Source organism: Thamnophis sirtalis, unplaced genomic scaffold (assembly GCF_051295495.1).
Source record: "Thamnophis sirtalis isolate CommonGarterSnake01/CBP01778 unplaced genomic scaffold, rThaSir2_p1.2 scaffold_6, whole genome shotgun sequence".
NCBI lineage: Eukaryota > Metazoa > Chordata > Lepidosauria > Squamata > Natricidae > Thamnophis > Thamnophis sirtalis.
The window spans coordinates 48,862,830-48,890,120 of record NW_028261386.1 but is presented as its reverse complement, the minus strand read 5'-3'; the positions used below and the strand labels follow the sequence as shown (position 1 = coordinate 48,890,120).

The 27,291-nt window shown below is 34.7% G+C and overlaps 1 protein-coding gene across 4 annotated transcripts in view; it reads left to right on the top strand.

Moving 5' to 3' along the window:
* Window positions 1-26,090, top strand: part of EPRS1 (glutamyl-prolyl-tRNA synthetase 1) — a 42,989-nt gene extending 16,899 nt beyond the window's left edge. The window contains exons 13-34 of one of the 4 annotated variants that reach the window (XM_014064251.2): window positions 278-298; window positions 3,050-3,160; window positions 4,219-4,355; window positions 4,773-4,980; window positions 5,509-5,621; window positions 6,371-6,488; window positions 6,815-7,198; window positions 8,384-8,641; window positions 9,976-10,209; window positions 12,413-12,681; window positions 14,288-14,339; window positions 15,426-15,635; window positions 15,971-16,043; window positions 16,744-16,823; window positions 18,080-18,181; window positions 19,272-19,427; window positions 19,513-19,710; window positions 20,856-21,029; window positions 21,452-21,612; window positions 22,670-22,748; window positions 25,190-25,254; window positions 25,726-26,090. In XM_014064251.2, the coding sequence (XP_013919726.2) occupies window positions 278-298; window positions 3,050-3,160; window positions 4,219-4,355; window positions 4,773-4,980; window positions 5,509-5,621; window positions 6,371-6,488; window positions 6,815-7,198; window positions 8,384-8,641; window positions 9,976-10,209; window positions 12,413-12,681; window positions 14,288-14,339; window positions 15,426-15,635; window positions 15,971-16,043; window positions 16,744-16,823; window positions 18,080-18,181; window positions 19,272-19,427; window positions 19,513-19,710; window positions 20,856-21,029; window positions 21,452-21,612; window positions 22,670-22,748; window positions 25,190-25,254; window positions 25,726-25,876 (3,354 nt within the window). In that variant the 3' untranslated portion in view covers window positions 25,877-26,090. The remainder of the gene's footprint in view (window positions 1-277; window positions 299-3,049; window positions 3,161-4,218; window positions 4,356-4,772; window positions 4,981-5,508; window positions 5,622-6,370; window positions 6,489-6,814; window positions 7,199-8,383; window positions 8,642-9,975; window positions 10,210-12,412; window positions 12,682-14,287; window positions 14,340-15,425; window positions 15,636-15,970; window positions 16,044-16,743; window positions 16,824-18,079; window positions 18,182-19,271; window positions 19,428-19,512; window positions 19,711-20,855; window positions 21,030-21,451; window positions 21,613-22,669; window positions 22,749-25,189; window positions 25,255-25,725) is intronic. The other 3 variants (XM_014064252.2, XM_014064253.2, XM_014064254.2) reach the window with 3 other exon arrangements.
* Window positions 26,091-27,291: the final 1,201 nt, after the last annotated feature.

Genomic DNA, 27,291 nt, shown 5'->3' with positions numbered 1-27,291 from the left:
TTTATTTTAATTTGATGAGCTTTCAGGTGGAAACCTGCTCTAATGTGGATAAGAAATCCAGAATTATCTGAGTGCACTTTGAAGACTAGTGAATGTAGTTTATTGCTTCATCAGCCTCTTTTTCAGGAAAATGGAATGTCTTTCTCGCTAACAAGGCTTAAATTAATCTTACTTACTTTGCCAAATCTATTGAACTGTTTTTTTGAGAAGGTAATCGTATTTTGCTAATTTTGTAAATCTGATATGAAATTCTGCATTTCATTTTTCTGCCATCAAGCTGCGAGCTATCTGTAAGAAGGTATTACTTAATGCTTTTTCTGCCTTAGCATATAGCTTACAGTAAGCGTACATAGCATAAGCATATGTGGTTTCTCATATACAATCACATTTGCTTACATAACAAGAGCTATATATATTTCCATAAAAATGCATTATTCCTATGCTAAAGAGAAAAACTTGATTTCTCAAAAGAGAAGAGAGTTTAAGAACTTTCTAAGTTGCCTCTCTGCAGAAGGCTATAATATTTCCTTTGTAAGATTATCAGTGAAGTTCTTTCATTGTTCTTCAGTTGAAAGATTAAAGAAGGAATACTGCATCTTCACATGATTAGTTACTTTTTGGCAGCAACTGCTTGGACACTATAATAAGGCGAACTGTTGGTGTCTCTCTACAATTCTATGGCTGCTCCTATTTTTTTAACTTGCATCTGGAACTTTGCTTTCAAATAGGTTTCATTTTTCCTCAGATTTCAGTATTTGCTTGCCTGGCATGTGCTTTGTAGTGTCCTATAGTTCTTTTACTTTGTTCTCTTCATTTATATGAGGGATTATCAATTGGTTCTTTCTGTTGCTGCATTAGTTGTATAATACATTTACAAAACATAATTTTTAGCTAAAGCTGTTGGACTGCACACTTGTTAGAGCTGTACATTGACATGTATAGTGACTTCTCATGGACCAAGAGTAAAGCTAAAGTATTAAATTTCCTATAAGATACTGTTGGCTCTCAAGAAAGAAAAATTATCAATAGAAACATTGGCAAAATTTAATGAGTAGAGCAGAGCAGAATCCCTCTTTTGTAATGCAGTAAAAATCTGATCAAACAAGGACTAAATAAAGATTTTTAGTTTTTCAAAAAAATGTGGATAAAATAAGTTATATGTATCATTGCATACTTTTTAATCACATAAGGGTTGCTAGTGTGTAAATCTCATCCAGAGCCAGAGAGCTGACACTGAAACCTGTAATGTAATTATTATGTTAACAATTTGCTTGTATTTATGATAGGCAGCAAAGGCACAAGTGATACTTCTCTTATATATTTATAAGAATGTCGCAAAGGTGCTTTTTTTAAGAGACAACTGGATTTTCTTGTTTTTCTTTGAAGACATCCAAGAAGCTTCTTTAACTCTGAAGAAGCTAAATGATGAGCAGTGGGAGGATTTATATTCCTTGCAGACAGTTAGTCATTTGCGTTCTTTTAGAGAGTCATTGAGACCACTTGGAGGCGTTGAGCCTTCTTGGAACTGCTAAAATGACTGTGTTGTAGACAGGAGATAGATGATGTTGTATCACTCCTGTTCTGTTGAGAGAGGGCTGTTTAATTATGACATAGATGGCTTCTTTGACCTCTCTTTCAAACCAGTGGTCCTCTCTGTTCAATTGTGGACTTTGCTGTCTTCAAAAGAGTGCCCTTTTTAATGCAGAAGGGACTGCTGAATCTTGTCCTAATGGGTTTTTTCCCTATGTTGTGCCATGAATTTGTGAAGTGGAGATAAACCTCCAAGTGGCCTCAATGACTCTCTGATAGAATGCAAATGAGCAGCTGTCTGCAAGAAGCATAAATCCTTACATTCCCCACAATCCAGTCAGAGCTGAAGAAGCTTCTTGGGTGAGAAGTGAAACATTTTCAAAGAAAAACAAGAAATCCAATTACCTCTTGAAAAAAGCACATTTGGGACAACCATGATGTGGATGATTGAGAATCTATGTAGACATTTCTATTAGTCATGAGTGCTCTTTTATATAAGTTTTCCCCTCAAAGAATACATGTCCTTATAAGTAGTAATATGTAACAATTGTTTAAACTATTGTAATTCTGGGGATTGCAGTTGATATTCTGAGAACGTTGGAAGACCAAAGTTTTCTCATGCTTCCTTAAAACCTCCAGTTGTATAAAATAGTAAGTTATTGAAAAGGCTGGTAATGCTTAAAGTAAGTGGTTTGGTAGCGTGTTAACAAAATAAACAATATTGGTGGAAGATGCTATGCTTGACTATTGAGTAAGTTAGAAAAATATTTTCTCAATGAAGCAGAACTATAGGGTGTTTTTAAATAATGTTGCCTTATTATAGTGCTCTAAAGCTGTTGTATTTAAATAATCATGCTAGAGTGCATGCTTTTTGAAATACATTTATTGAAAATATATGGCTGTAAAGCCAGTGATTTGGTAAGGAGAAAATTGTGGACTTTTGTATATTTATAAAAAAGTATTTTAAATTGTAGTGTGCCATTTGGCATTTTAAAACAATCTTTTTGTGTGTTTGAAGAGCATCCCACAGATATTCTGATTCTGCCTATTTTTCAGTCTCAGAAAAAATGATAATGTAATGCATACATGTAGATTATATCTGCTTTAAAAACTACTGAGTGATAAAATCACTCAGATCCCCCCAAAAAGTTTACAGTTAGCATACACATTTAGCCTAATTACAGTATGCTTAGCCTAATTGTAGTTTCCTCCAGTTAGGAATGCATATGCTTACAAACTCTCTCCCAAAAAGTGATTTTAAAACATTTTTTCTCAAAGGACAGGAAAATTACACAAGCATATTTTGTTTTGGCTTTGTTTTATAATTTAAATTCAGGCAGCTTCAATTGCAGCCAACAGTGCAGTAACATAAAGAATACCAGTTAATATTCCTAGATGGCTTGTTGTATATGTGTACTTTTTTCATTCATATAACTCTTCATTTTAAAGATTTTTGCTTGAAATATAATTGAATAATTGAATAATTATGTATTTTTAAATTGTTATCCTTGGGATATAGGTTATAGATCCAGTGGCACCTCGGTTCACTGCATTGCTAAAGGATGAAATAGTCACCGTAAATATTCCTGAAGCTCAAGAAGAGATGAAAGAAGTGGCCAAACATCCAAAGGTTTGCTTAAAGAATGCTATAATAAAAACATTGAATCATTGGAATTGACAGGGCTTTCTGCACAATGAAAAGAAAGCAAAACCAGATTACCAAGTATGTAAGAGGCTGTCATCATTAAGAAGGCCAGCAGATGAATTAAAAGAGTTTTAAAAATGTAAATATCTTCAACCTGAGTTCAAATTCTGGTTGCTGTATCCATGCAGTTTTCTTAGCAGTTTTTTTAAAAAAAGAAATGGTTGGCCACTCCCTTCTACCTGGTTGCTTTTTCAATTTCTTTCCTAATCTACAGCCAGGATACCTCCCCATCTAAGTACTAACCAGGCATAACCTTGTTTAGCTCTGAGATTTGAGCACTGCTATCACCGGCTGAGAATGAGATGGAGTTTGGAATGGAGTTTTCAACTCTGGACAAAAGTCCATGAAAAGAAAAGAAAAAGTCCTATAAAGTATTTAAATTACTGTGCATTTAAATATATTCATTATGTAAAGTATTTAGACATCATTTAAATTAAGCATTTACTTTCAAAAACACTGGAATTAAACATTTGATTAAATTAAATTAAACTACACATGATGATGGTTTGGATTTTGAATCCATCCACATTTTTTTCCAGTTTCCCCTATTTTTGGGGCTATAGCCCTCTAGTGTACCTTAAGATACCTGTTAGATCAGAGGTGGGCAATTAATTTTTCCAAGGGCAAAATGATAAATTGGGACTATTTTAAAGGGCTGCCACTTCATTTTGCATCACCACCGTGTCCTTCAACATTGATGCCCCGTCCTCTGGTGCCATTGCCCTGCTTCCCATGCCCTGCCCCCTGATGGCACTGATACCACAGGTTGGATTGGGGACCACCTGTGGGCCAGATGTGGCCCGTGGACCATAAAATGCCTAGATTTAGATCATCCAAAAAGTTGTTCCCTCTTGGTTGAAGAAAAACAATGTACCACAATGACAGAGATACAATGTTTGCCTTTTTTCCTCCCAGAATAGATTATTGTGTTGTAATTTTTTCCAACGTAAACCAGCTCTTTACCCTTTTCTGTTAATATACAGAATGCTGAAGTTGGCTTGAAGCCTATATGGTATAGTCCCAAAGTACTGATTGACGGAGCAGATGCAGAGACATTGACAGAAGGAGAAATGGTTACATTTATTAACTGGGGCAACATAATCATCACCAAAACACACAAGTACGTTTTTCATTGGATTTTATGTTTTGATACTGGAATTTCCATTTCTTAAATATTTAAAATGTGTAGTGGGTAAAGAATCATTACAGTATATAATCCATTTCAAACCTTTTACCCTTTTCACTGTACATGAAATTGTTGGAAACCATATGGTAGGTGATGCAGAGAATTATATTGAGGCAGAGAAGAGGGTTGAAATAATGGGATGTAGTGACTTGCATGACCACAAGCTTTTTCTCTTCATACAGGAATCCTCTTAAATGTAAATAATAAACTGGGGCTATTAAATTTGACTGCTATTTCTTAAGATTCACTGATTTTTGGAAACTTAAGTTAATTTGCACCGATTTCTTGGTCAAGGATTCATCATTTAATTTTAAAACAGATGGATAATCAAAATACTCTGTTTCTTTGTAGGAACGTCACTGGGAAAATCACATCTATGGATGCTAAATTAAATTTGGAGAATAAGGATTACAAAAAAACTACTAAAATCACCTGGCTAGCAAAAACCTCTTCTGCTTCTCTCACTCCAACTATTTGTGTGAATTATGACCACTTGATCACCAAGCCTGTCTTAGGCAAGGAGGAAGACTTCAAACAGTACATCAACAGAAATAGCAAAGTAACTTTCATATTATTATCAACTGTTGCATTTGTGCCACAAAATGATAGTCTGTTCTACATGTATTCAAGAAACTATGGAATACATGAATCCTCCTCCCTCTTTAAATCTCACTCATCCTTAAGTCTGGCTTAGATTCAAATTGACCCAATAAATTCTGTGCTGACTTGAGATTTTATCCTTTACATTCCTGATTAAAATTCAACATTCTAGCCCATCTTCCATAAAATGGTGTCTTCTAAGCCTTGGAACTCCTGTCATCACTAATTATTGGCAAGAGTCACATATTAGGAAAGATCAGGCTAGCCATAATTATTTATTGATTGTATGATTGCTTTTTCTTAGTCTTTCATTTGGATTTTTATGAGTTGCTTCCTGGAGAATGAAGGGTTTTCAATATCCAGCTGAAATGTTAACTTTCATGTTAACTATAGTAATTCAGAACAACTACAGTAATATGTACTTGTCATATATGTATAGAATTTAGTTCTTAGGAAGTTATACAATTTATTTTTAATTTTTTTACAGCAAGAAGAACTGATGTTAGGTGATCCTTGCCTAAAAGATTTGAAAAAAGGAGACATCATTCAGCTTCAGAGAAGAGGCTTTTATATTTGTGATCAACCATATGAGCCTATTAGGTGAGCATTTAGAAACCAGCTTGATTTTAACTGTATCAGATTTGGACATTTGGAACAGACATATTTTTCAGGACTGTTGAAGTAGAATTAATCATCTGCTATCTATAACAAGTCTATGTTTCTGCATTATATTTACCTAAATATATAGAAGAGCATTACATTCTATTTAACAAAGGAAAGTGGGATAATACAGTTTAAGAAAAACATTTGAAAGCCAAGTAACTTACTTTAAGTGACATTTTCTCCCATTTATGGAATATGCAAATAACACATTTAAAATTTTCTATATGAGTAAGCAGTGATTGTTATTTTAAAAACTATATTTTGAACTGCAATATTGACTATTCATAAGGATTTAATATGGGCTTGATATTACTGTCAAAAATAATTTTGATGTACACTATATGGAAATGTAAGAAAATGCCTACTACTTCTGTCTGTCTCTTTGTTTTCACCAAATAAAAGACATTTTTCTCTTGGATTTACTGCTGTAGGGATGGGTGAAGTATAGTAAGAATGTATTTTGATATTCATTGTTGAAGCTTAACTCAAGATCCACACAACCCTTCATGTCAATTTTCTGCTGTCTTTCTTGTTCTGAACTCCTTACAAATATATAATTTCACAACAACTTTTATTTCTATAAACATTTGAAGTTTAACTGGTAATTTTTCATATTGATTTATTCATCATCTATTTATTCAATTAGTATTGTTAGTATTCATTTAATTAAAAATCTTACTTTATAGCCCATATAGCTGTAAAGAATCTCCATGCATTTTGATTTATATTCCTGATGGGCATACAAAAGAAATGCCAACATCTGGCTCAAAGGAAAAGACCAAGTCAGAAACAGCAAAGAAAGAGGTAAGTAGATTCAGTTGATATACGTTGTTCATCTAAAATAATTACAAACTCTTTGATATTCAATATGGACAGATGCATTTGTCATAATTGAAATAACAAATGCACCTGTAAAGGAAGCAGAATATATGATTTGGGGAGCAGAACGTTTGAAAAAGATCTCAGGATTATAATCAATCACAAATTGATCATGAATCATTAATGTGGCAATCATTAATGTGGCACAATTAAAAACAATTGCTGCATATTGTAGTTAATTTTTTGGTGCATATTGTAGTTAGTTATTTTCGTCACTTTTGTAAATGCATAATTTTCTTTTCTTTTCAAAGGTTGGTACTACAATGAAAGGTCCTCCTTCTTCATTTGGGGCTGATATTTCTTCTACTTCAGTTTCCTCTTCAGCCCAGGATCCCTTAGCTCTTTACAGGAGAGTGTCTGCTCAGGGTGATGCAGTCCGTGATTTGAAACAGAAGAAAGCAGCAAAGGAGGACATTGATGCTGCTGTGAAACAACTCTTGGCTCTGAAAGCAGAATACAAGGAGAAGATTGGTCAAGACTACAAGCCAGGAAATCCTCCAGTTCCAGCAGTTCCCATCCAGACATCCAGATGTGAGGTTGCCGCCATTGCCAGTGTAGACAGCAAAACTCTTTATGATCATGTAGCTGAGCAAGGAGAAGTGGTCCGAAAACTTAAAGCAGAAAAAGCTTCCAAGGTTTGTAAAGACATCAATTAGGCTACCTTAAATTATTGTTGTCTGATTTTGTCTAAAGCCATGTGTTCCATTATAACCTTTGAAATCTTCATAACATATCTCTTCATATGTTTTTCTGAGAGAAAATGTTCTCTGGATTCTCCCAAGATCCAACTATTATCTTCTATTAACAGAAGAGCAAATATCTAACTTGGTTTTGGAAGTGTATCACTTTTTGCTGCTGAATTATGAGAAGGCAGCCCTATTTTTCTTATTATAAACTATATATGTGTGTGAATGATTTAAAATAATTAAATTCTTTAGTTGCATTATTGTTTCAAATTTGGCCATGTGTCTCTTTAGATCCATATCAGTTTCTCCTTTTCTGTCTTAATCCCCTTTAAGTGTGTTCTTTTATTTCTGGTTTTAAGTTCAGCTAGATACTTCTGTCATAGTATTTACTGCTCTGAAAACAAAAAATGAAAAGAAAAACTGGCCAGGAGTAAAAACTAGCAATTCACCAGTGTCTTTCCTAGTTCAATTTGTCTGTCCCTGTAGATGCTTGTGGGAAAACTCATGACTGTAAAGTACATAAATTAAGAAGTTCATAGATATAATTCAACAAAATATAATAGCAGTGGAAGTAAAATAGGATAATGCAAATGTTTTTAGATCTTTGAAAAAAAAATATTGTTAAGTGATAGAAAGCATTCCTTCCTTTACTTTTAGTATAGCTTCTTTTACTGCAGTGTTATGTGGGTGCATGTTATTGCATACAAAACAGATGGTTATTTTGTCCACATTGAAAAAATAAAAAATAGATTGAACTTTGCTTTACCTACTTTACTTCACATACTTCACCTTAGTTTATAAAAAACATATGTCTCGGCATCAATTCTGTTTATTCAATCTTATTTTAAAAAAATGTCCTGTTGAATTATATCCAAATCTATCAGCCTTCCATTCTAAAAAGAAATCTAAAACAATCACTTGGTCTGGGGAATGGATATGAACAAAGCTTGTTAATTGCTTTTCTATTTAAAGTTTAAATAGAATATTTTAGACCAACGTGAACCATATTATGTCAATTGCAGAGAAAGACTGGTTCTAGAAAGTTTTAATTTAAGAAGCATTTATATGCACCTAATTTATAAAATGAAAATATTTCTGCATTTACTGATGTGATATATTGTCTCCCTGCTTCAGGATCATATAGCTGCTGCAGTAAAAGTGCTTCTTGCTCTAAAGGCAGAATATAAACAAAAGACAGGTCAAGATTATAAGCCTGGACATCCACCTGCAGCTCCTCTTCCTCCTTCCTCCTTGTCTTATGCTTCTGATTCTACTTCTTTAACTATGAATGGTTTGACATCTTCTAGCCAAATAGATGAAAAAGCTCTGTATAGTAAAGTAGCTGAACAAGGCGAGGTAGTGCGGAGACTCAAAGCAGAAAAGGTTTCCAAGGTAGAATAATGATAAATATTCCCTCTCTCTGCCCCTCTCCCCTTTCTTCCTTCTCTCTCTCTGTCTCTGTCTTTACTTATATTTCATAAACATTTAACTTAAACCTATATATGTTTGACACTGCTTCAAAATTTATTATTTCAACATCATTGTGAAAGAGTAAAGCTATTTCCTTTACATCTTCCACTTTAAGAAGTTATTGTAGGCATTTAATCCTAATGCATTAGCTTTCTAGCTTAACTTTGTATTAGATATTTAAAGGAATGTGACAGCCAGTAATTTCTATTTTTCTTATGTACGGACACCAATTTGTGTACATTCGAGTGTCATGAGAAAAATATGCCTTTTAAAAAGTGACGTGCAGAAACTGATAGCAACAAAAACAGTTAAAGAAAAATGGGTGGGTTGCACTAACCCAGACACAACCTGGTGATTTTCAACTAGAAACTCAAAGAGCAGGTGTCAGTTGTGGTGAGAGGGCCTAGTGCAATTTCATGTTGTGTGCTATTTGGGACCTTATCTGGAACATGAGGTCCTGGGTCTATGCCCATGTCATCTCTTGATTGGATTACTGCAATGCACTCTACATGGGGCTACCCTTGTAGTATTCAGAAGCTACAGCTGGTGCAGAATGAAGTGGCAAGGACAGGTCTGGGAGCCGCTAAGATGGTACATATAACATAACTGTTCTTGAGCTGCATTGGTTACCATTTTGCTTCTGGGTCCAATTCAAGGTATTTGTTATTACTTTTAAAGCCTTATAAGGCATAGGTCCAGGGTATCTTGAGTAACTGTTTCACCTCAATGGAATTAGCCTGCCCCACTCATGCCACTGGAAGAGGCCTGCTACAGACCCTGTGTGCCAAGAAATTTGGGCTGGGGTGTGGTCAAGGAGAAGAGCCTTTTTCGCTGTGGCCTTGACCCTGTGAAATAATGTACCACCAGAGCTGAGAACTGCTCCCATGCTTTTGACCTTCTAAAAGAGTGTTAAAATGTGTTTTTGCCATGGGGGTGGGGATGGGGAATGTTCATTGCTGGAGTGGTTGACACAGTAAGAAGACCTCATCCCTGCTCCATCTGTCTTTTGATTCCTGGGTTGTTGTTTTTTTGACATAGTTTACAAGATTTTAATTTGCATAAAGCAAATCTATTTCAACAAATACATTTCATTTGTGTGCAACACATCTTTTGCATAAAATAGTACAGTATGTTACTAAGATGCCGAAGAACATATTGTTTATTTCATAACAGAATTGTAAATAATATGCAAATAGTTTTTACTACTACTTACTTTACTACTACTTACTTGCTCTTTCTTGACAATACTCACGCAGGATAAAGTAGATGAAGCTGTCAAACTGCTCCTTTCCTTAAAAGCAGAATATAAAGAAAAGACTGGCCAGGACTATAAACCAGGACAGCCAGCTTCAGCTCAGACATCTGGCTTAAAACACCCGAAAAACACAGAAACCAGTAGTCCTGGCTCTCCAGAAGCACAAGTTCTCTTTAATCAGGTTGCTCTCCAAGGAGAAGAGGTTCGGAAGTTAAAATTGGAGAAGGCAGAAAAGGTAATTCTACTAATTAACAGTTTCATATACTTGAAGGGATCCTGGAATAAGTATTGCATTCATTGTTATTCTTTGCTACCATCCTATTCTTTGAAAATAAGTTGTTCTCTCATTAAGTGTTGCATGTTCTAACCATTCTGAAATTACTTCAACAACATTTGCAAATTGCTTTAGCAAAATCAGTAATGTTGGCAACTTATAAAAAAAACGTTCCAATTTTCTCTGAAGGTTCATCTGGGAACCATCACTTCTCACCAAAACAGCTGGTCCTTACATACAGAACAAAACTTAAATAATTATTTTTCCACTCTTTGACTAGTTCATTTTTACTGTGTGGTAAATTAGCTGTATCATTCAGAAACATGCCACATTTTTAAAAAAGAATCTTAACCTTTTTTTCAAGATCTTGTTCAGTATTTTGTTAGGATTTATCTGTTCAGCAAATGTACATACATTGTTTGCCATCAAATACAATATAAAGCAAAACATCTAGATAATTTTTCTAAGGAGTTTACAGTATCATTTTTATTGTGGCAAGCAATATGGGCAGAATGAAAAATGTCTTTTAAAAAAAATATATTTAATTTTTAAGACATTTTGTACTTTCCATGCTCTAAAAGGTATTGGAATACATTGCATACAAAACATAAAAGATTAAACTATATTAAAGCATATTAAACTACATTGACAGCAGATACTCTGGTGGCCACAAGGAGGGAGGTTATATATCATCAATTTTCAAATGGCAAGCTAATAAAAATAGCTTTAGGCATACTTAAATTGAAATAGAATAGCACCATCAAGATGAGGATTTTTCAATCTTGGCAACTTTAAGTTTCAACTCAATCCAAAAATTTAAAATTAAAGCCCATACAACTATATGTTGCCAAGGTTGAGATATACTATCTAGATTAGTATAAGCTTACCTCTCTCGTAATCCTCAACGTACAACCTTTTTTTAGTGGCCATTTGAAGTTATAATGGCACTGAAAAAGTGACATGACCATTTTTCTCAAGACCATTGCAGCATCCCCAGGGTCATGTGATCAAAATTCAAATGCTTGGCATGCATTTACAGTATGACAGTTGCACTGTCCTGAGGTCATGTGATCTTTGCAGATGGCTTCCGACAAGCAAATTCACTGGAGGAAGCCAGATTTGTTAATGATCAAACAATTCACTTAACAACCACAGTGATTCATTTGACAACTCTGCCAATAAAATGGGGCAAAACTCATTTAATGACTGTCTTGCTTAGCAACATAAATTTTAGACTTAGTTGTAGTTGTAAGTCAAGGGCTACCTGCATAATCACTGATTGGCTGCATCTGTTTAAAATGTCAAGAAAAACTGCTTAAACATTTGGGCATGTTTGGTTTGCTTCTTTATTTCATTAGATTTAAGCCTAGCCCAACTTCAGATGAATTCTGGGCACCTCAAAATTTAAACAGAAATAACAACATATAAAATGCATGAAATGCATAAAATGCAAAATAAAGGATTCAGAGCCTGTCTGAAGAGCCAAGGTGGCGCAGTGGTTAAATGCAGCACTGCAGGCTACTGCTAGATCAGCAAGTCAGCGGTTCAAATCTCACCGGCTCAGGGTTGACTCAGCCTTCCATCCTTCCGAGGTGGGTAAAATGAGGACCCAGATTGTTGGGGGCAATATGCTGACTCTCTGTAAACCGCTTAGAGAGGCCTGAAAGGCCTATGAAGCGGTATATAAGTCTACTGCTATTGCTATTGCTATTGTCTGGATAACAAAAAAACACATCGTAACAAGACAGCTGCATCCATCTTACTCTATAGCTGGTTGGGTGCAATTCTAACAATGAATAATGCTTACTGCCTGCCTATAGAATACCAAAAATTTATTTGCAACTCTGTAAGCAAAAAAGATTTTTTTAAATTGAGATCTTTTATATTTTTACTTGAGGTAGGAATTTAAGAATGGGCAAAGATTTTCATTCCTTCTGCTCACTCAGCGTTTCAGGTTTCTCTTGTTAAGATGCAATAACTAATGATGCTTTTCTACATAAGAACCCCCAAAAATCCATGTCTCTTTAAGTTCACTTTATTCACGCTTTTGTTCTATACTTACAATATCAATTATAGTAATATATTACATATTTGATGCAACTAATTGCCTTCTTGGTTTCTCTTTTATTGGCTATAATTCTATGGGAATGTTGCCTTCCCAAAGGATAAAATTGATACTGCAGTACAAAAACTACTTCAGCTGAAAGCTCAGTACAAGCTGTTAACAGGAGTGGACTACAAACCAGTTTCTACAACTGGTGCAGAAGATAAAGACAAGAAGAAGAAGGAGAAGGAGAACAAATCTGAAAAGCAAAATAAGCAACAAAAACAGAATGAGGGACAGAAGAAAGGAATGCAGAAAGATCAAGGAAGTAATTACAATCTGTCTTCTGATGGACCAGGGGATGGTCAAGGCCCTAAGAAACAAACAAGGTAAAAATCTTAAGATATAAGATAAGATATAATACAAACATTGTGATAAACAGAAGAGCTAATTTTCAAATAATTACATGGAATAGCTTGATTTTACAGCTATTTTGTAATTTTAATATCTGTGGACTTCAATTTTAAACTTTTTGATTAAGTTAGAATGCAGTACTGTGGCTATTTCTGCTGCCTGCTGGCTGCCTGCAATTTGGCAGTTCGAATCTCACCAGGCTCAAGGCTGACTCAGCCTTCTGAGGTGAGTAAAATGAGGACCCAGATTGTTGGCGGCAATATGCTGGCTCTGTGAACCGCTTAGAGAGGGCTATAAAAGCACAGTGTAACGGTATATGTCTAAGTGCTATTGCTGTTTCTAATATGTTGCTTCTAAAGCTGTCAAGGCAATTTATGTTATTTACATACGTATATATTACTTATAAAATTTGATATAATTTAGCTCCAACGGCTCTTTTAGCCTGTAAAAATTAAGATTTTACCATGCACACAAAGATGATATGTATGCAGTAGTGCTTTTCATAATAACATACTATATATAGCAGGGACTTTTTTCTGTCCTTCAATTATAATTGAACAATTTTAACTACTGTATTTTTCGGAGTTTAAGACACACCTTTTTCCCCTCAAAAAAGAGGCTGAAAATCTGGTTGCATCTTATACACTGAATACATCATTTTTTGCCTCCCGAAACCCCGCCCCTTCTCCAAAAATAGCCATGCAGAGCCTGTAGAAGGCTTTCAGAGAGCTCCTGGGGGCTGGGGAAGGCAGAAATGAGTGAAAAACGGGCCGTTTTTTGCTCAATTTTGCGCCCCCCCCCGGAGAACTCTGCAAGTTGCCTAAAGGCTATTCATGCCTTTTAAAAAAAATGCCTATTTTTGGGAGGTTTGCAGAGTGCAAAACCTTTTTTTTTTAATTTGCCCCTTCAAAACCTTGGTACGTCTTATACTCGGAAAAATATGGTATGTTGTGTCTGTTTAAAATTTATTCAGTACCAGCTATTTCCTTGATCATGTGTAAAATGTGATATAATCTCACCTTTGATAACAAACATGAAAGAAGAGAAAGTAATAAAGACATTATTGTGCTTGAAGTGATAATGCTTCATAAAAGAACTTTACAACTGAAAGATTTTAAGAAACATTTAAGGAAATTATGGGAAGCTGACAAAGAGATACCCCGCTCCCAATAGAAATGAGCCATTTTCTGGAAATTATGATGGCAAATCCAGAATTTTCAGAATATTTAGATTTCAGAAACAAATTATATATCTCAAGTATATGAAAAATAAGTTGGCAAAACCCAGAGATATCAAAATATTTTGTCTTTTTAAAATAAACTGTTGTATCTAAATATAGACATATAATATGATTTAATCCACTCTTAGTACTGAAGCTCAGGAATAAATATTTATTTTCTATTTTTAATATGGTTGTTGCAATAAAAACTATATATTAAAATTTTATTTTTTGTTTCTGAATTATGTACTGAATATGCAATTTAATTTTTTGTGGTAAAATATTAAAACAAATAAACTATTGCTTTATTAATTCAGCAATTATTAACCAAAATGTATTAATTTATTCTCTCCTTTCTACAGATTGGGTCTAGAAGCTAAGAAGGAAGAAAATCTAGCTGAATGGTATTCTCAGGCAAGTATATCTCAAATGGACATATTTTTCCTCAAAGTGGCTTGCTTGCAACAACTTAGTAATTGGCATTATATAAATTATATTATTAAAATACCAACATTATCAAATTCTCAGTATATTTTAATGATTAAATCTATAAATCAGATTCAGAGTTCATTACTGAAGTACTGGTAATAGAAAATTTCTGTGAATTATTGCTCAAAATGAAAAAAACTGAAAGAAAACCCAATATGAGAAGGGCTACAGTATTGAAATGGAAGTGAATGCAAAATTATTGTAGTTGTTTATTCATAGCTACTCATTTCCCAAAACATGACCCTGTGTGCCATACAATGAAATAATAAATGTAAAAAGAGGCAATATATTTTATAAAAATATAAAATCCCTGTTAAAATGGAATTTATGAAAACAAATAGACCAATCCTAAACAAAAGGGGAATAAGAATGATCATCTAGCAATGGTGCCATCATATCTTTAGTTCCCTGGGAGTTGTGTCCCTGATTACATAATCAGGTGTTGAAGGACTTCTGAAATATCAAAAGGGATGAAGCTATTCTAATTTGGGGGAAAAGAATGTTCCATAAGGTGGTGGCAGAAAAGACATGTCTCCTATAACCCACAAATGAAAATCTGTAGCTGGTACTTGCAACACATCTGCCACACCTGGTGGGATGATGTTACCAGGGATAGGGTTGGGTTTTTTTTAAATATAGGAATACTTTTTATAGGGAATTTGGTAGTACATTTCTGATAAAAGTTATTTCAACCCTACACACAATTTTCTTGAAATCAGAGGGCTACATTTAATTCTAATACTGATTCAGTGGTATTCACAACCAAAATAAATGTATGTATTACATGTACATTATTTATACTCCACTACTATGTGACTTGACATTTTACAGAAAATATTGACAGTTTCTATTAGAAGACTGTTTTAGAAGAAGCCCCTCTATCTGGGTACTTCTGTCTTTTTTCACTGTAATATTTCTTATTTATTTCATTCCACTATTTTATTGAACATTTATTCTTCTGCGTACCCAGCAACATTATCCATGACCAAAGCATATTTATTTTAAATGAAGGTAATTACTAAATCAGAGATGATTGAATACTACGACGTGAGTGGCTGCTACATCCTCCGTCCATGGGCTTTTTCAGTATGGGAAGGTATCAAGGACTTTTTTGATAGTGAAATAAAAAAACTTGGAGTGGAAAACTGCTACTTCCCCATGTTTGTATCTCAAGCTGCACTGGAAAAAGAGAAGACGCACATTGCAGATTTTGCTCCAGAGGTAAATTTAAATTTTATATTAATTTCATCTTTGCTATGAATATGCTGCAAAGATTTCAAAAAACTAGCCCCAAATTTGTGACCAGCAAAAAGTAGCCATGTGTATTTAGAGGAGCTGGGCATTGAATTATGTATGTTTCAATACTTATATATCTAACTTATCAGTTAATCAGTATAAAAGCAATAGTATAGGAATATACTATAAAAGCAATATATCTTTTTTATAGCAGCATTAATTAAATTGTACTTCCCATATATTTAAAAATACTTTGTGTATACATATGTGTGTATATAAACAAAATGTTTGTAAAAAACAAAACATTCTGTGGTTTTTAGGTTGCCTGGGTTACAAAGTCTGGCAAAACAGAGCTGGCAGAACCAATTGCTGTACGTCCTACTAGTGAAACAGGTAACAATGAATGGTGGAAAATGAACTAGAAAAACATTAGATTTCCCCTTAATGTGGTGCTATTGTAGGCTAGTGTCAACGGATTTTGAAACAAGAATGGATTCAAACTAGGAGCAATCAGAGTGTTGCTAAGAAGCATACCATGTCAAGAAAAGGGGATGGAAAATATGGATTGGTTTTTAATTGAGGTAAATTTGAGATAAAATCCACTTAAATCATATAAATCTATTAGAAGTATAATTATATTTGGATTATAAAATTGTACTGCCCCTTTTCCTACTTTTACAAATTCTGGGTGACAATATACAGCTTAAAAAATTAAATAAGGTGTTAAAACAATAAATACTAAACCAGATCAGGAGAGCAGCAACATCACCTTAACCAAAGGAATGCCTGAGAAAATAGAGATGTATGAAACTGATCTCTAAACTTACAAGCCTTAACTCCAGCTGTATTCAAATAGGAAAGACATTCTGCAATTGGGGCAGTTGTATTAGCAAGGTCTTTTTTGGAATTCACATGACAGATGCAGCACACTTAGGAGGGCACCTCTACTAGATCTTATTTGATGACATGCACTGAGAGAACAGACCCTTACTCTATTACTGATATCATTGAAAATCAACTTAATTTCAAAACAAATAACAGATTATGTTGCACTCTTTCAAAAAATATTATCTTCTATGTTTTTTATTTGTAGTAATGTATCCTGCATATGCAAAATGGATTCAGTCGCACAGAGATCTTCCAATCAAGCTTAATCAGTGGTGCAACGTTGTAGTAAGTAGAGGTTTTTACAGAATATGTATTATTATTTGCTAGTTAACTAGTAATTGTTGCTCCTGTCTCTCATTACGGTGTGGTAAAATCTTGATTTTCCAGTTGCACTGGAGCAGTATAGTCAAACTATCTAGCTTGACCTTCCCCAACAAACTGGATAGTCCGGCCTTGCCAAGACATGGACTTGCTACCATTACCAGCCCAAAGAGCCTGAATGAGTCCTCCCAAAACTTAATTGGAACCCAACCACCCGGGCTGGTATACATGGCTCACCTGAACAGTCCCGCATAAAACTGGCCTAATTGATCCAGACCCATTCTATCTTCTTATATGCCAATGTTAAGCTATATATCGCAGATATGTCCAAACTGACCTATTTGGTCACACTCTTTTGTCTTAAGGGATACAATGTCTCCTATAGACAGCTTATTTGGCCATAACTGGGCCCTTTTACTGACATGGCTGTGTTGATAGTCAGCCAAGTTGAGCATCTTGTTCCACAAATTCTTAGGAAGGGTTACCTGGGCAGGTCAATGAGAGAAGAGAATGAGAAAAGATAGGCAGAGGACATTATGTTCCAAAAATATAATGCATCAGATTATGAACAGCAGATATATAGTACATAAGCCACAAAAATTGTAACCTCTGTCATTAAATATCTGGCAATTCTTTTTGCATCAGCTGTTAAGCAAATCACTTCAATTGTTAAGTGAGTCATTCAGTCATTAAACAAATCTGACTTTTTCCATTGACTTCATGTCTGAAGCTGGCTGGGAAAATTGCAAGTGGTGATTACATAAGCCCAGGACAGTGCATCTGTCATCAATAAGTACCAGTTACAAAACACACAAATTTTAATCACAGGTCCACAGCGATGCTGCAATGGTCATAAATGTGAAAAATGGTCATAAGTCACTTTTAAGTGCTGTTGTATTAAGTTACTAAACATTGACTTGAACGGTCACTAAATGAATTGTTGTAAGTTGAAGACTACCATTATAGACTATTAGTCTGACAGGAGGGAACTAATACATGACTGAAGGTAATGATAAATGAACGTAATATATTGTTCCAGTGATGCAGATCATTCCCTTTTAAATAGGTTTTTTCACAGTATGTGAGTAAAACTGTAGATCCCTAAATTTCTTAAATCATAACTTATCATCAGAGACAATAGTGTCTTTAAAAGTGAATGTATTGATGAAGATTATGATTTGAACAAAGACTTGTTTTTGTTTTTATTAAATTGCTTGAAGCGCTGGGAGTTCAAGCATCCACAACCATTTTTGCGTACTCGTGAATTCCTGTGGCAAGAAGGACACACGGCATTCTCTACTTACGAAGAAGCAGCTGAAGAGGTACCACATGCCAAATAATTTTTAAAAAGCATTGCTTAGCCTTTCAACGTCCCAAAGGTGCTTTTTCAAGAGGCAACTGGACTTTCTTGTTTTTCTTTGAAGGCATTTTGCTTCTTATCCAAGAAACTTCTTCAGCTCTGACGAATCTTCTTGGATGAGAAGTGAAATGTCTTTAAAAAAAAACAAGAAAGTCCAGTTGCCTCTTGAAAAAGCACCTTTGGGACAACCATGACCTGAGAATCTCCATAGACATTTAACATTTCAAGACTTTCAAATAAATCCGAAATATTTGTCTAAATATTGCACTACTATTTTATACATAGAACAAACATTTTTAAGTTTTGCATGTACACTTGTTTGTTTATGAGGGTGAAGTTATATGTCTACATAATATGTTGGAATGGACAGCTGCAACAGACTTACCATCAACATCATCACCCTAAAAAACAGCGATCTCCAGGAAGCTTCTCTGATAAGTGCATTTGCAGAAACAGCACAGTTCACAAAAATGCCACCATTACATACTTAAAGTTTGGTGCAAGTCTGCAGCATTTGCATTATGATGTCACTTATGTTATTTTTGCAGTAATCATGCTTCCTGGTTGAGAACAAAGATTTGATAAATTATTGTTATGCTTTTGAGAATACATGCAATGCAGTAATGAATCTAATTATATTTTCCTGTTGTATGCTGTGAGGTTTATAGTAATATATTTGATTTCTATAGTTTGCTACTTGCTCTTCTGGGTGCTTGTAAATCAATATATTTTAAAACGATTTTATGAAAGATGTAAATCTTGTAGGAGCAGTACAAATGCAAAGTTAAACAAAAATCACATTTAGTTTAGGCATTGAACTATCAAGTTGAAGAATAACTGAACATTTATTTTCAAAAATCTGCATTATTCATTGTGATTCTAGTTATTACTTCAATTTAAACCTACAATTAATGTTATAATCTTAATCAGAACAAGTAGGTTTGTATCTGATTGAGCATTCTTGGCTTATAGGACACTATCATATATTAAAATCCTTTCCGTATAGTATATATTTAGAAAATTAAATAGTTTCTAACTTTTTTGCTTGCTAGGTATTGCAGATTCTTGATCTATATGCTCGTGTATATGAAGAACTACTTGCAATTCCTGTTGTGAAAGGAAGAAAGACAGAAAAGGAAAAGTTTGCAGGTGGAGACTATACCACAACAGTTGAGGCATTTATATCTGCAAGTGGGAGAGCTATCCAGGTACAGTACCAAATTTGTTGTTTACCATATATTCATGCATAGAGGTTTACTAAATAGTTTTTTATTTTCTTGTATTGTATTTTAGGGAGCAACTTCTCATCACTTGGGACAGAATTTTTCAAAGATGTTTGAAATTGTCTTTGAAGATCCCAGAGTACCAGGAGAGAAACAATTTGCTTATCAAAATTCTTGGGGCATTACAACCCGTACCATTGGTGTTATGACCATGATTCATGGAGATAACATGGGTTTGGTGCTGCCACCTAGAGTAGCATGTTTTCAGGTAAGTTTTAAAAAACACCTCTTTGATGCACATAGGATGGCGTTTTCCTTTTTTCCTTGGCATTTTGTAGAAAGGGCAATGTAGACAAACTAAATTGAAGCCATAGTTGACTAATTCTGAAGTCCCAATTACTTTAGCTGTAGTTACTTGTCCTGTAAATTTTAGAGAATCTTAAACTTCCATAATTAAGTCTCACTTATATTTGGGTTCAATCCTTCAACAATTGGCAATTAAATTTAGCTAGGGAAAGCTGTTTTCATAGAGGGCTACAGGGGCAATGTTCTATCTGGTACCACAAGGGGGCAAAGAAGGCCACGTACCATGTGTGGTGCCATCATCTTTGTGTTGCTGTGGCTGCAGGGAAAAGTGCAAGTAGATGCAACTATTTGCGTTGCTATTACATTCTGAGGTTTTGAATAGACAAGTAGAAAAAAGGGGCTGAGGTAGAGATTTAGATTTTATATAAAAATAATCCTGATGTTCTATTGCCTTTCTCAGCAAATTGGTGTGATTGCAATACTTCACTGTTGTTTGTTTACTTGTTTTTATATGCTTTAATAAATATGTGCAAGCACAAAGTTAAGTTGGAATCAAGTATTAGCATGAGAAAAAACATTTAAAAGGTTCTAGTAGTAGAAAAAGTTGTTCAGTAATGTACTAGACTCTAAGTATGAAAGTAAAGAATGCTAAATTATATATTTGCAATGCTTTCTCTTTGAGAAAGGTAGAAATTATGAAAGAAAGATATCATTAATGAAGGAAGAATGTATGGGCCAAACAGCATGACATAGTAAAACATTGGCAACATATTTTAATTTTTGTATCCCTTTCCTTTGAATCAAATAGTTTGAGTAATTTTCCAAAGTTTTTGGATTGTCTTCTTTAAAAATTATAAAATAAAAATCCATCCTGCACATTTCATAGCTGTATATTATAATCCTCGCAAGTAGTACATTAATTAATGGAACTTTGCAAATCTTTGGGAAACATAAAATTGTATATCTGGGACATCTTTCCTGAAGCAGATGCATATATTTTCCAGGGTCATGCAGCTTTTTTAGGAACTTATACATGCAGCTGCACAACAGCTTCATTTAGTGAGGCTTTCTTCTGTCTAGCTTTATAACTACTGGGTCCTTATTCAGGTGGTGATTATTCCTTGTGGTATCACTAATTCCCTTCTGGAAGAAGAGAAAGAAGCTTTACTGACAAAATGCAATGAATATTGTAAGAAATTGCGCATGGCTAATATCCGTGTGCGAACTGACTTGAGAGAGAACTATTCACCTGGCTGGAAATTCAACCACTGGGAGCTTAAGGTAAATATTTTAATTCTGTTCTCTTCTTATTAATTCTTTATTAAAGGCTTTTTCACCTGTATAATTTGGTATTGGAAGTATATATATATAAAATAAATGTAAAAATGTAAGATAAATGTAAAAATCAATACAAACTGATAAGTTGTACTTTATTTATGAGTACATGCTGCTATTTGGAGAGGAATCATCAATTCCTGAGTGTCTAAGGGGTGAACATTTCCATCTGTCAAGAATTATTACCTCAGTGCTGAGTTTTGGAAAAAGTATTTTTTTTGCTATAGTCTAACTTTAGTGGAACATATTCCTTAATATTGGCTGTTGAATTGAAGAACAATTTGCATAAAATGTTACATTTTAATAGATCTAAAATGGAGAGTCATCAGCATAACTCCAAAGAATGTTTGTGACTTTTTGACTTATAGGGTGTTCCAATCAGGCTTGAAGTGGGACCACGTGATATGAAGAATCATCAGTTTGTAGCTGTTAGAAGGGACACAGGAGAAAAGTTGACCTTTTCTGAAAATGAAGCAGTGAACCAACTCAGCCGTATTCTGGAAGAAATCCATCTTAATCTTTATAACAGGTGAGACTTGAGAATGGGGAAAAGTGAGTGTGATAGAATGGAGAGGATAAACACCATCTGCAGTCCTATTTCATGATTTCAAATACATATAAAATAAGCTTACAGTAATAAATGAAAGATAAGAACTAAACAAGGGCATCTGAATTCCAAACAGAAGATTAGCTTGCAGAAAACAGTGAGGCCACCTCTGAAATTTACACAGTCCAGATAAGAAGTAGAATGTTGTTTGGTTTTCCATACAGCTGGAGAGCCCACTGTTGGATAAATGCCATCATGGTGAGGATGCACTCTGGGTCACAGACAAACAGCCTTCTTCAAGTCCAAGTCCAGAGAGCAGACATGCCCTGAAGGAATTTTAGCCCTTAGTTGTTCACAGCTTTGTATAACAGTACCTTAAGTCTGGAAGACTGACAGCCACTTTAATCTGTTTAGGACAGATATAATACATATATGTAGAAATACCCAATCAGCAGTATAGCAACTTAATCTATGCTGGTTGTATTAAGTACTTCTGAATGAGATTTGGTTACACTTTTATAAGGGACTCTCAAGTGAATTTAATATGTGGAAAAAGTTAAATGCATATTGAAGAGAATTTGAATATGACCTTTTTAATGTTTTAAACAACTTGATTTAGCACACTTATGCAAGTGTACTGAATCAGATTGTTTAAAACAATAAAAAGGTTTGTTACAGATCATCCTTGACTTATAACCACAATTGGGAGCGTAATTGCAGTCATAAGTTGTTATGGTCATGTCAAAGCACTCACGTGACTGGATCTTTATTTGACCATTTTTACATCAGTCATTAAGCAACCACACAGTAATAAGTTCAAAATCACATGGTTGTTGTGAATTGTGTGGTCATTAAATGAATCTGTTTTATCACTGGCAATTTTTTTAAACAAATTGCAGTTACACAACTGCAGGATGCTACAACTGATCATAAATGCAAGCACCTGTTTTGAGGCCATCATAACTTTGAACACTCTATAAGTAACTAGTCATAAATCACAGACAATCTGTAACTGGAATGAATGTTTGCTTTATTTTAGAGCTGCTGAAGATCTTAAGAGTCATATGGTGGTGGCCAATTCCATGGAAGAGTTTCAGAAAGAGCTTGATTCTGGAAAGGTAAATAATTTGCCATTGCACTGAGTCCCTTCCTATGCATTCTTAAAACCCAGTAAAGAGTAAATGCAGTAAAACATGCATTCATGAAATTTTTTTTAAAAATGTAACTGCTAGGATTCTGGAAGCTTTCTTGATCCTGGAACAGAATACAAGAATTCTGAAATGCTCCATTTCCCTCAAACGACAAAGCTTTTCCCAGACAATGCTGTTGTGGAATGCAGCTTGCTTATTTAAACAGTGAAAACTGGAGTGGTGCAAATCTGTTTTAAGAATGGCTTGGTCCTGAAATAGAACTTGGAATGGCCATGTCTAATACACCTCAAAATTACTTCAAGTTGGAGGATTTACTTTACAAAACACCCCCTGGAACATCACTATGTCAGAAGGAAGTTTGGGAGGTCTGGAGAAAAACGAAGCATTCTGGAGTTTCCAGAATGTTCCAATCGTAGGGCAACAAGCCTTATGCATCTCTAATAAGGAACATTTGAGCCACATAAACTAGCTCAAGAATTGCAGACAATGCTTTCAATTATAAATCTGGATGAATGAATAATATAAATCTAGCAATGCAGACATTTTTTTGCTTAGTTATTCATTTAAAAACATGTTCATCTATTAGCTTTAATTAATACAGCATCTGCAGTTAGCCATTCTAGGTGTTTCGTTTCAAGTGAGTTCTTGTTGAGCAGTTTCCTCACCAGACTGCTAATTCAGGAATACAGGACATCTCAGTGATATGGAGATGTTTCTCTTCTATCAGAGTGGCAATGGAGGTGAACTATGGCAAGTACTTATCAGAAAGATAACATAGGGATAGCAACTACTTTCATCCTCTCTCTTTTCAAAACATTTGTAAAGATAAATGCTGTCACCCCACCATTGGAGCACTTGCTGTCTTGCATTATCAGCAGAAAAAAAACCCAGCAAGTTGAATGTCTGATCAGACCCTGTAATGAGAATAATTGTAAAATAATTTAAAATGATATAATTAATGCATTCGGTTCATAGGACACAGTATTTACGTCAAGAATCCATTTCTATCTGATTTCAAAAGGCAAGAGGTTATTAAAACTGATATGGTAGTGCAATAAAATACTTCTCGCAGCAATAAAATATTGTTGGTTTATAGAATGCAAAGTTTACTCCTTGGTTTACAGTAGGTTTATTATAAGGCACCACTTACCTATTTGGCAAAACATGTAAAATGTTTATTCCTTTAAAATAAAGAATATACTTGATGCAGGTAGGTAGGTAGATAGGTAGATATGCATTCTTTCAATTTATAAGGAAATCTCAATTAGAATTCATTAGATATAATACAGATTTGGGAGGAAGTGCTGAAGAAGTGCAGGGAAGAATGGATAGTTTCATCCACTAGTTCAGGGGTCCTCAAGATTTATATTAATTGGAATGAGTCCTGGTCACAAAATGCAACTGAATTATTAGAGATTACAGATAGATCTCGACTTACAAACATGCATTTAGTTTGAAGTTACAACAACATTGAAAAAAGTGACTTATGACTGATTTCCACACGACTGTTGCATTGTCCCCATGGTCACATGATCAAAATTCAGATGCTCAGCAACTGATTCATATTTATGATGGTTGCAGTGTCATGAGGTCATGTGATCAACTTTTGCAGCCTTCTGACAAGTAAAATCAATGGAAAAGCCAGATTCACTTAACAACCATATCACTATCTTAGCAACTGTAATGATTTGCTTAACAACTATGGCAAGAAAGGTTGTAAAATGAGGCAAAATTCTTTTAGCAAATGTCTCACTTAGCAACATACATTTTGGGCTAATATACTGACCACAATGTATATCAGACTATTAAAAGTTATTGTAAGTATTTGCAAAGACTTTTTTTCATTGTTAAATAGAAAAGATAAAACTTGGTTGCCCTATTGCATCTGGAAAATGCACTGGAAATTTCTAAATTTTATTAGAATAGTATGGCTATCAAATTTTTGAAAACAGAACCAGAAATTAAAGCAGGAATTTTGCCTTTTATCCTCCATTATTTTGTTAAAATAAGGATGATCTCCACATTTGTCTTTTTACAATGTTCAGTTTTTTTATTATAAAGATTAGATTCCCACCCCTAAATTCTGTGGTTTAATTTGTTATGTGATTTTGCTAATAAGAGGTGCTTTTATGCGTTCATTAAATGTGCATGTTAAAGTCTTACGAGACTTAAAGAAAACACTGAATAAATCTTAACAGTTGTCTATGTATGAATATACAAAGACAATTTATAAGCAAGAAGAGTCAGTGTGATTTCTTTTAAGATAGCTGGAGTTACTTTAGCTCTTTGGTATTGCAAATCTAAATAGAGAGCCACTAAAGCAATGGATATTATTACAATTTAATAAAATTTAAAAAGTAACTCTTGTTACATGATCTCTAAAATATTTGCATGTTCTCTTATTTCAGATAGTGCAGATTCCTTTCTGTGGAGAAATAGAATGTGAGGATTGGATCAAAAAAACAACTGCCAGGTAAAAGAGATGGATGTGTTTTGTCGATGAGTAAAAGAGAAAGAGATTTTAGAATGTATATTTTTCAGTTATAATTTATTTTGTGTGTTAGGGTTTGAAAACCAGAAAGTAATTTTTGTAAAAACTTGCATGTGTGACTAATGTAATGAATTAACCTATGAAAAATATATTCGTATGAAACAAGGGTGACATGCTGTGTGTGCTGGTGAACAAAAGCGATGCCCTGCTGGATTGGAGCCCTAATCCATCTAGTCCAGCACTCTGTTCTCTTAGTGGCCAGCAAACTGCACAAAGAAGCCCAGAAATCTTCCAGCAGATGGTTTTCAGAGGCAGTCTCACATCTTTCAAGGCTAATAGAATGTATTTTTTTAAATTAAAGATGTACTTAAAGACATTTGTAAGGTAAGCACTAACTAGATCATACCTGACAACTTCTAACTGACAAGTATAACCCCCTGCTTTCTGTTTCAGAGAACAAGATCTCGAACCTGGCGCTCCATCCATGGGAGCAAAAAGTCTTTGCATCCCCTTTAAACCACTTTGTGAACTTCAGAATGGAGCAAGATGTGTCTGTGACAAGAACCCTGCAAAGTTTTACACTCTCTTTGGACGCAGTTATTAAATTACTGTTGGAAATGATAATTTCCTTATATTTCAACTTAACTTTTTAAATTAAAGACCAAGATGTTTCCTGATACTATCCAGGTTTTTGTTGTTACTTTTTAAAATAGTAACTAACAAAGCCATAGAGAGTCATATCCTTTCAGTGCAACTAGCAGTATTGCATAAACCTTTCTGTATACAGTATCTCTATAATAAATAAGTATTGTCATCTATTACTTGCCATATTTTTTGTATTAATGAAGAAAATTTATCTGTCTAATGGGTAATCACAGAGTTAGAGGTGGAAAAGTTGTTAGAGAAGATATAATAGCATCTCTTGCTCAGTATAAGATCCATTAGGGCTAAGTACTTGCAAGTCTGTCATATGTTCAATTATTTCTGCCTGTCTCACAAGATCTGACATGCTCTTCTGTATTAGAAGGTGACATCCAGGAGTCATGTCCGCTATATCAGGTGTGTCAAACTTGATTTTATTGAGGGCCACATCATGGTTGTGTTTGACCTCGGAGGGCGGGGAGGTGGGCGTGGCCATGGTGAGCATGACATGGGAGTTTGACCTTGGGTGTTAGGGGCACATGTGGCCAAGTGCTAAGGCAGGACTTCCCTTAGACCCTCCCTCACTCTCACTCTAACCAACCTACCTACCTTCCTTCCATCCTTTTCTTTTTTCTTCCCTCTTCCCTCTTCATTCTCCTTTCTTCTTCCTTCCCATCTTTCCTTATTTTTCTTTCCTTTCTCTCTTCCCATCTTTCCTTTTTGTTTTTCCTCTTTTCTTTTCTACTTTCCATTCCCTCCTTGCATGTTCAAATGCAAAAGCTGAAACATTTCGCTTTTTGTTTTTAGTTTGTTTTGATAGCTCTCTGCCAGGAAAAATGGAGTGCCATGTGATCCCCCGTACCCTGTTTTTGGCCACGACGGCCTGCAATCTTCTGCCAGAGAAAACGGAGCTCCCCCATATTCTATTTTTCCTGGCACAGGGCTGCAGGAGGTTGTTGCAGCCTAAAACAGGGCACGGGGAGGCCATGTGTGTACTCCCTAAGCTCCATTTTCACTGGCAGAGGCACTGTGGGCTGGTCCTTTGCTGTTTCCAAGCTGGCCTTGCAGCCAGATCTAAGCAGCCAGATCTAAGAGCCTTGAGTTTGACACCCCTGCTCTTTATCATGATATCTGTCCTCTGGAATACTGTACTCCTAGATTCAGTGGCTCTAACTGATTGCTCTTCTGTAAGAGCTTGAGGATCTGGCTTTCTATTGGACATGGGTAGGGTGTTGGATAAATCATTTATTAATTGAGTGATTGTGAGCTGCCATTAGCTATACTTTAAAAACATTTTTTTATATTAATCCAGAATTCAAATTGGGAATTAGGAAGGTACATACAAGTTTTTTTTCTTTAAACTAAAATTTTTTTTTT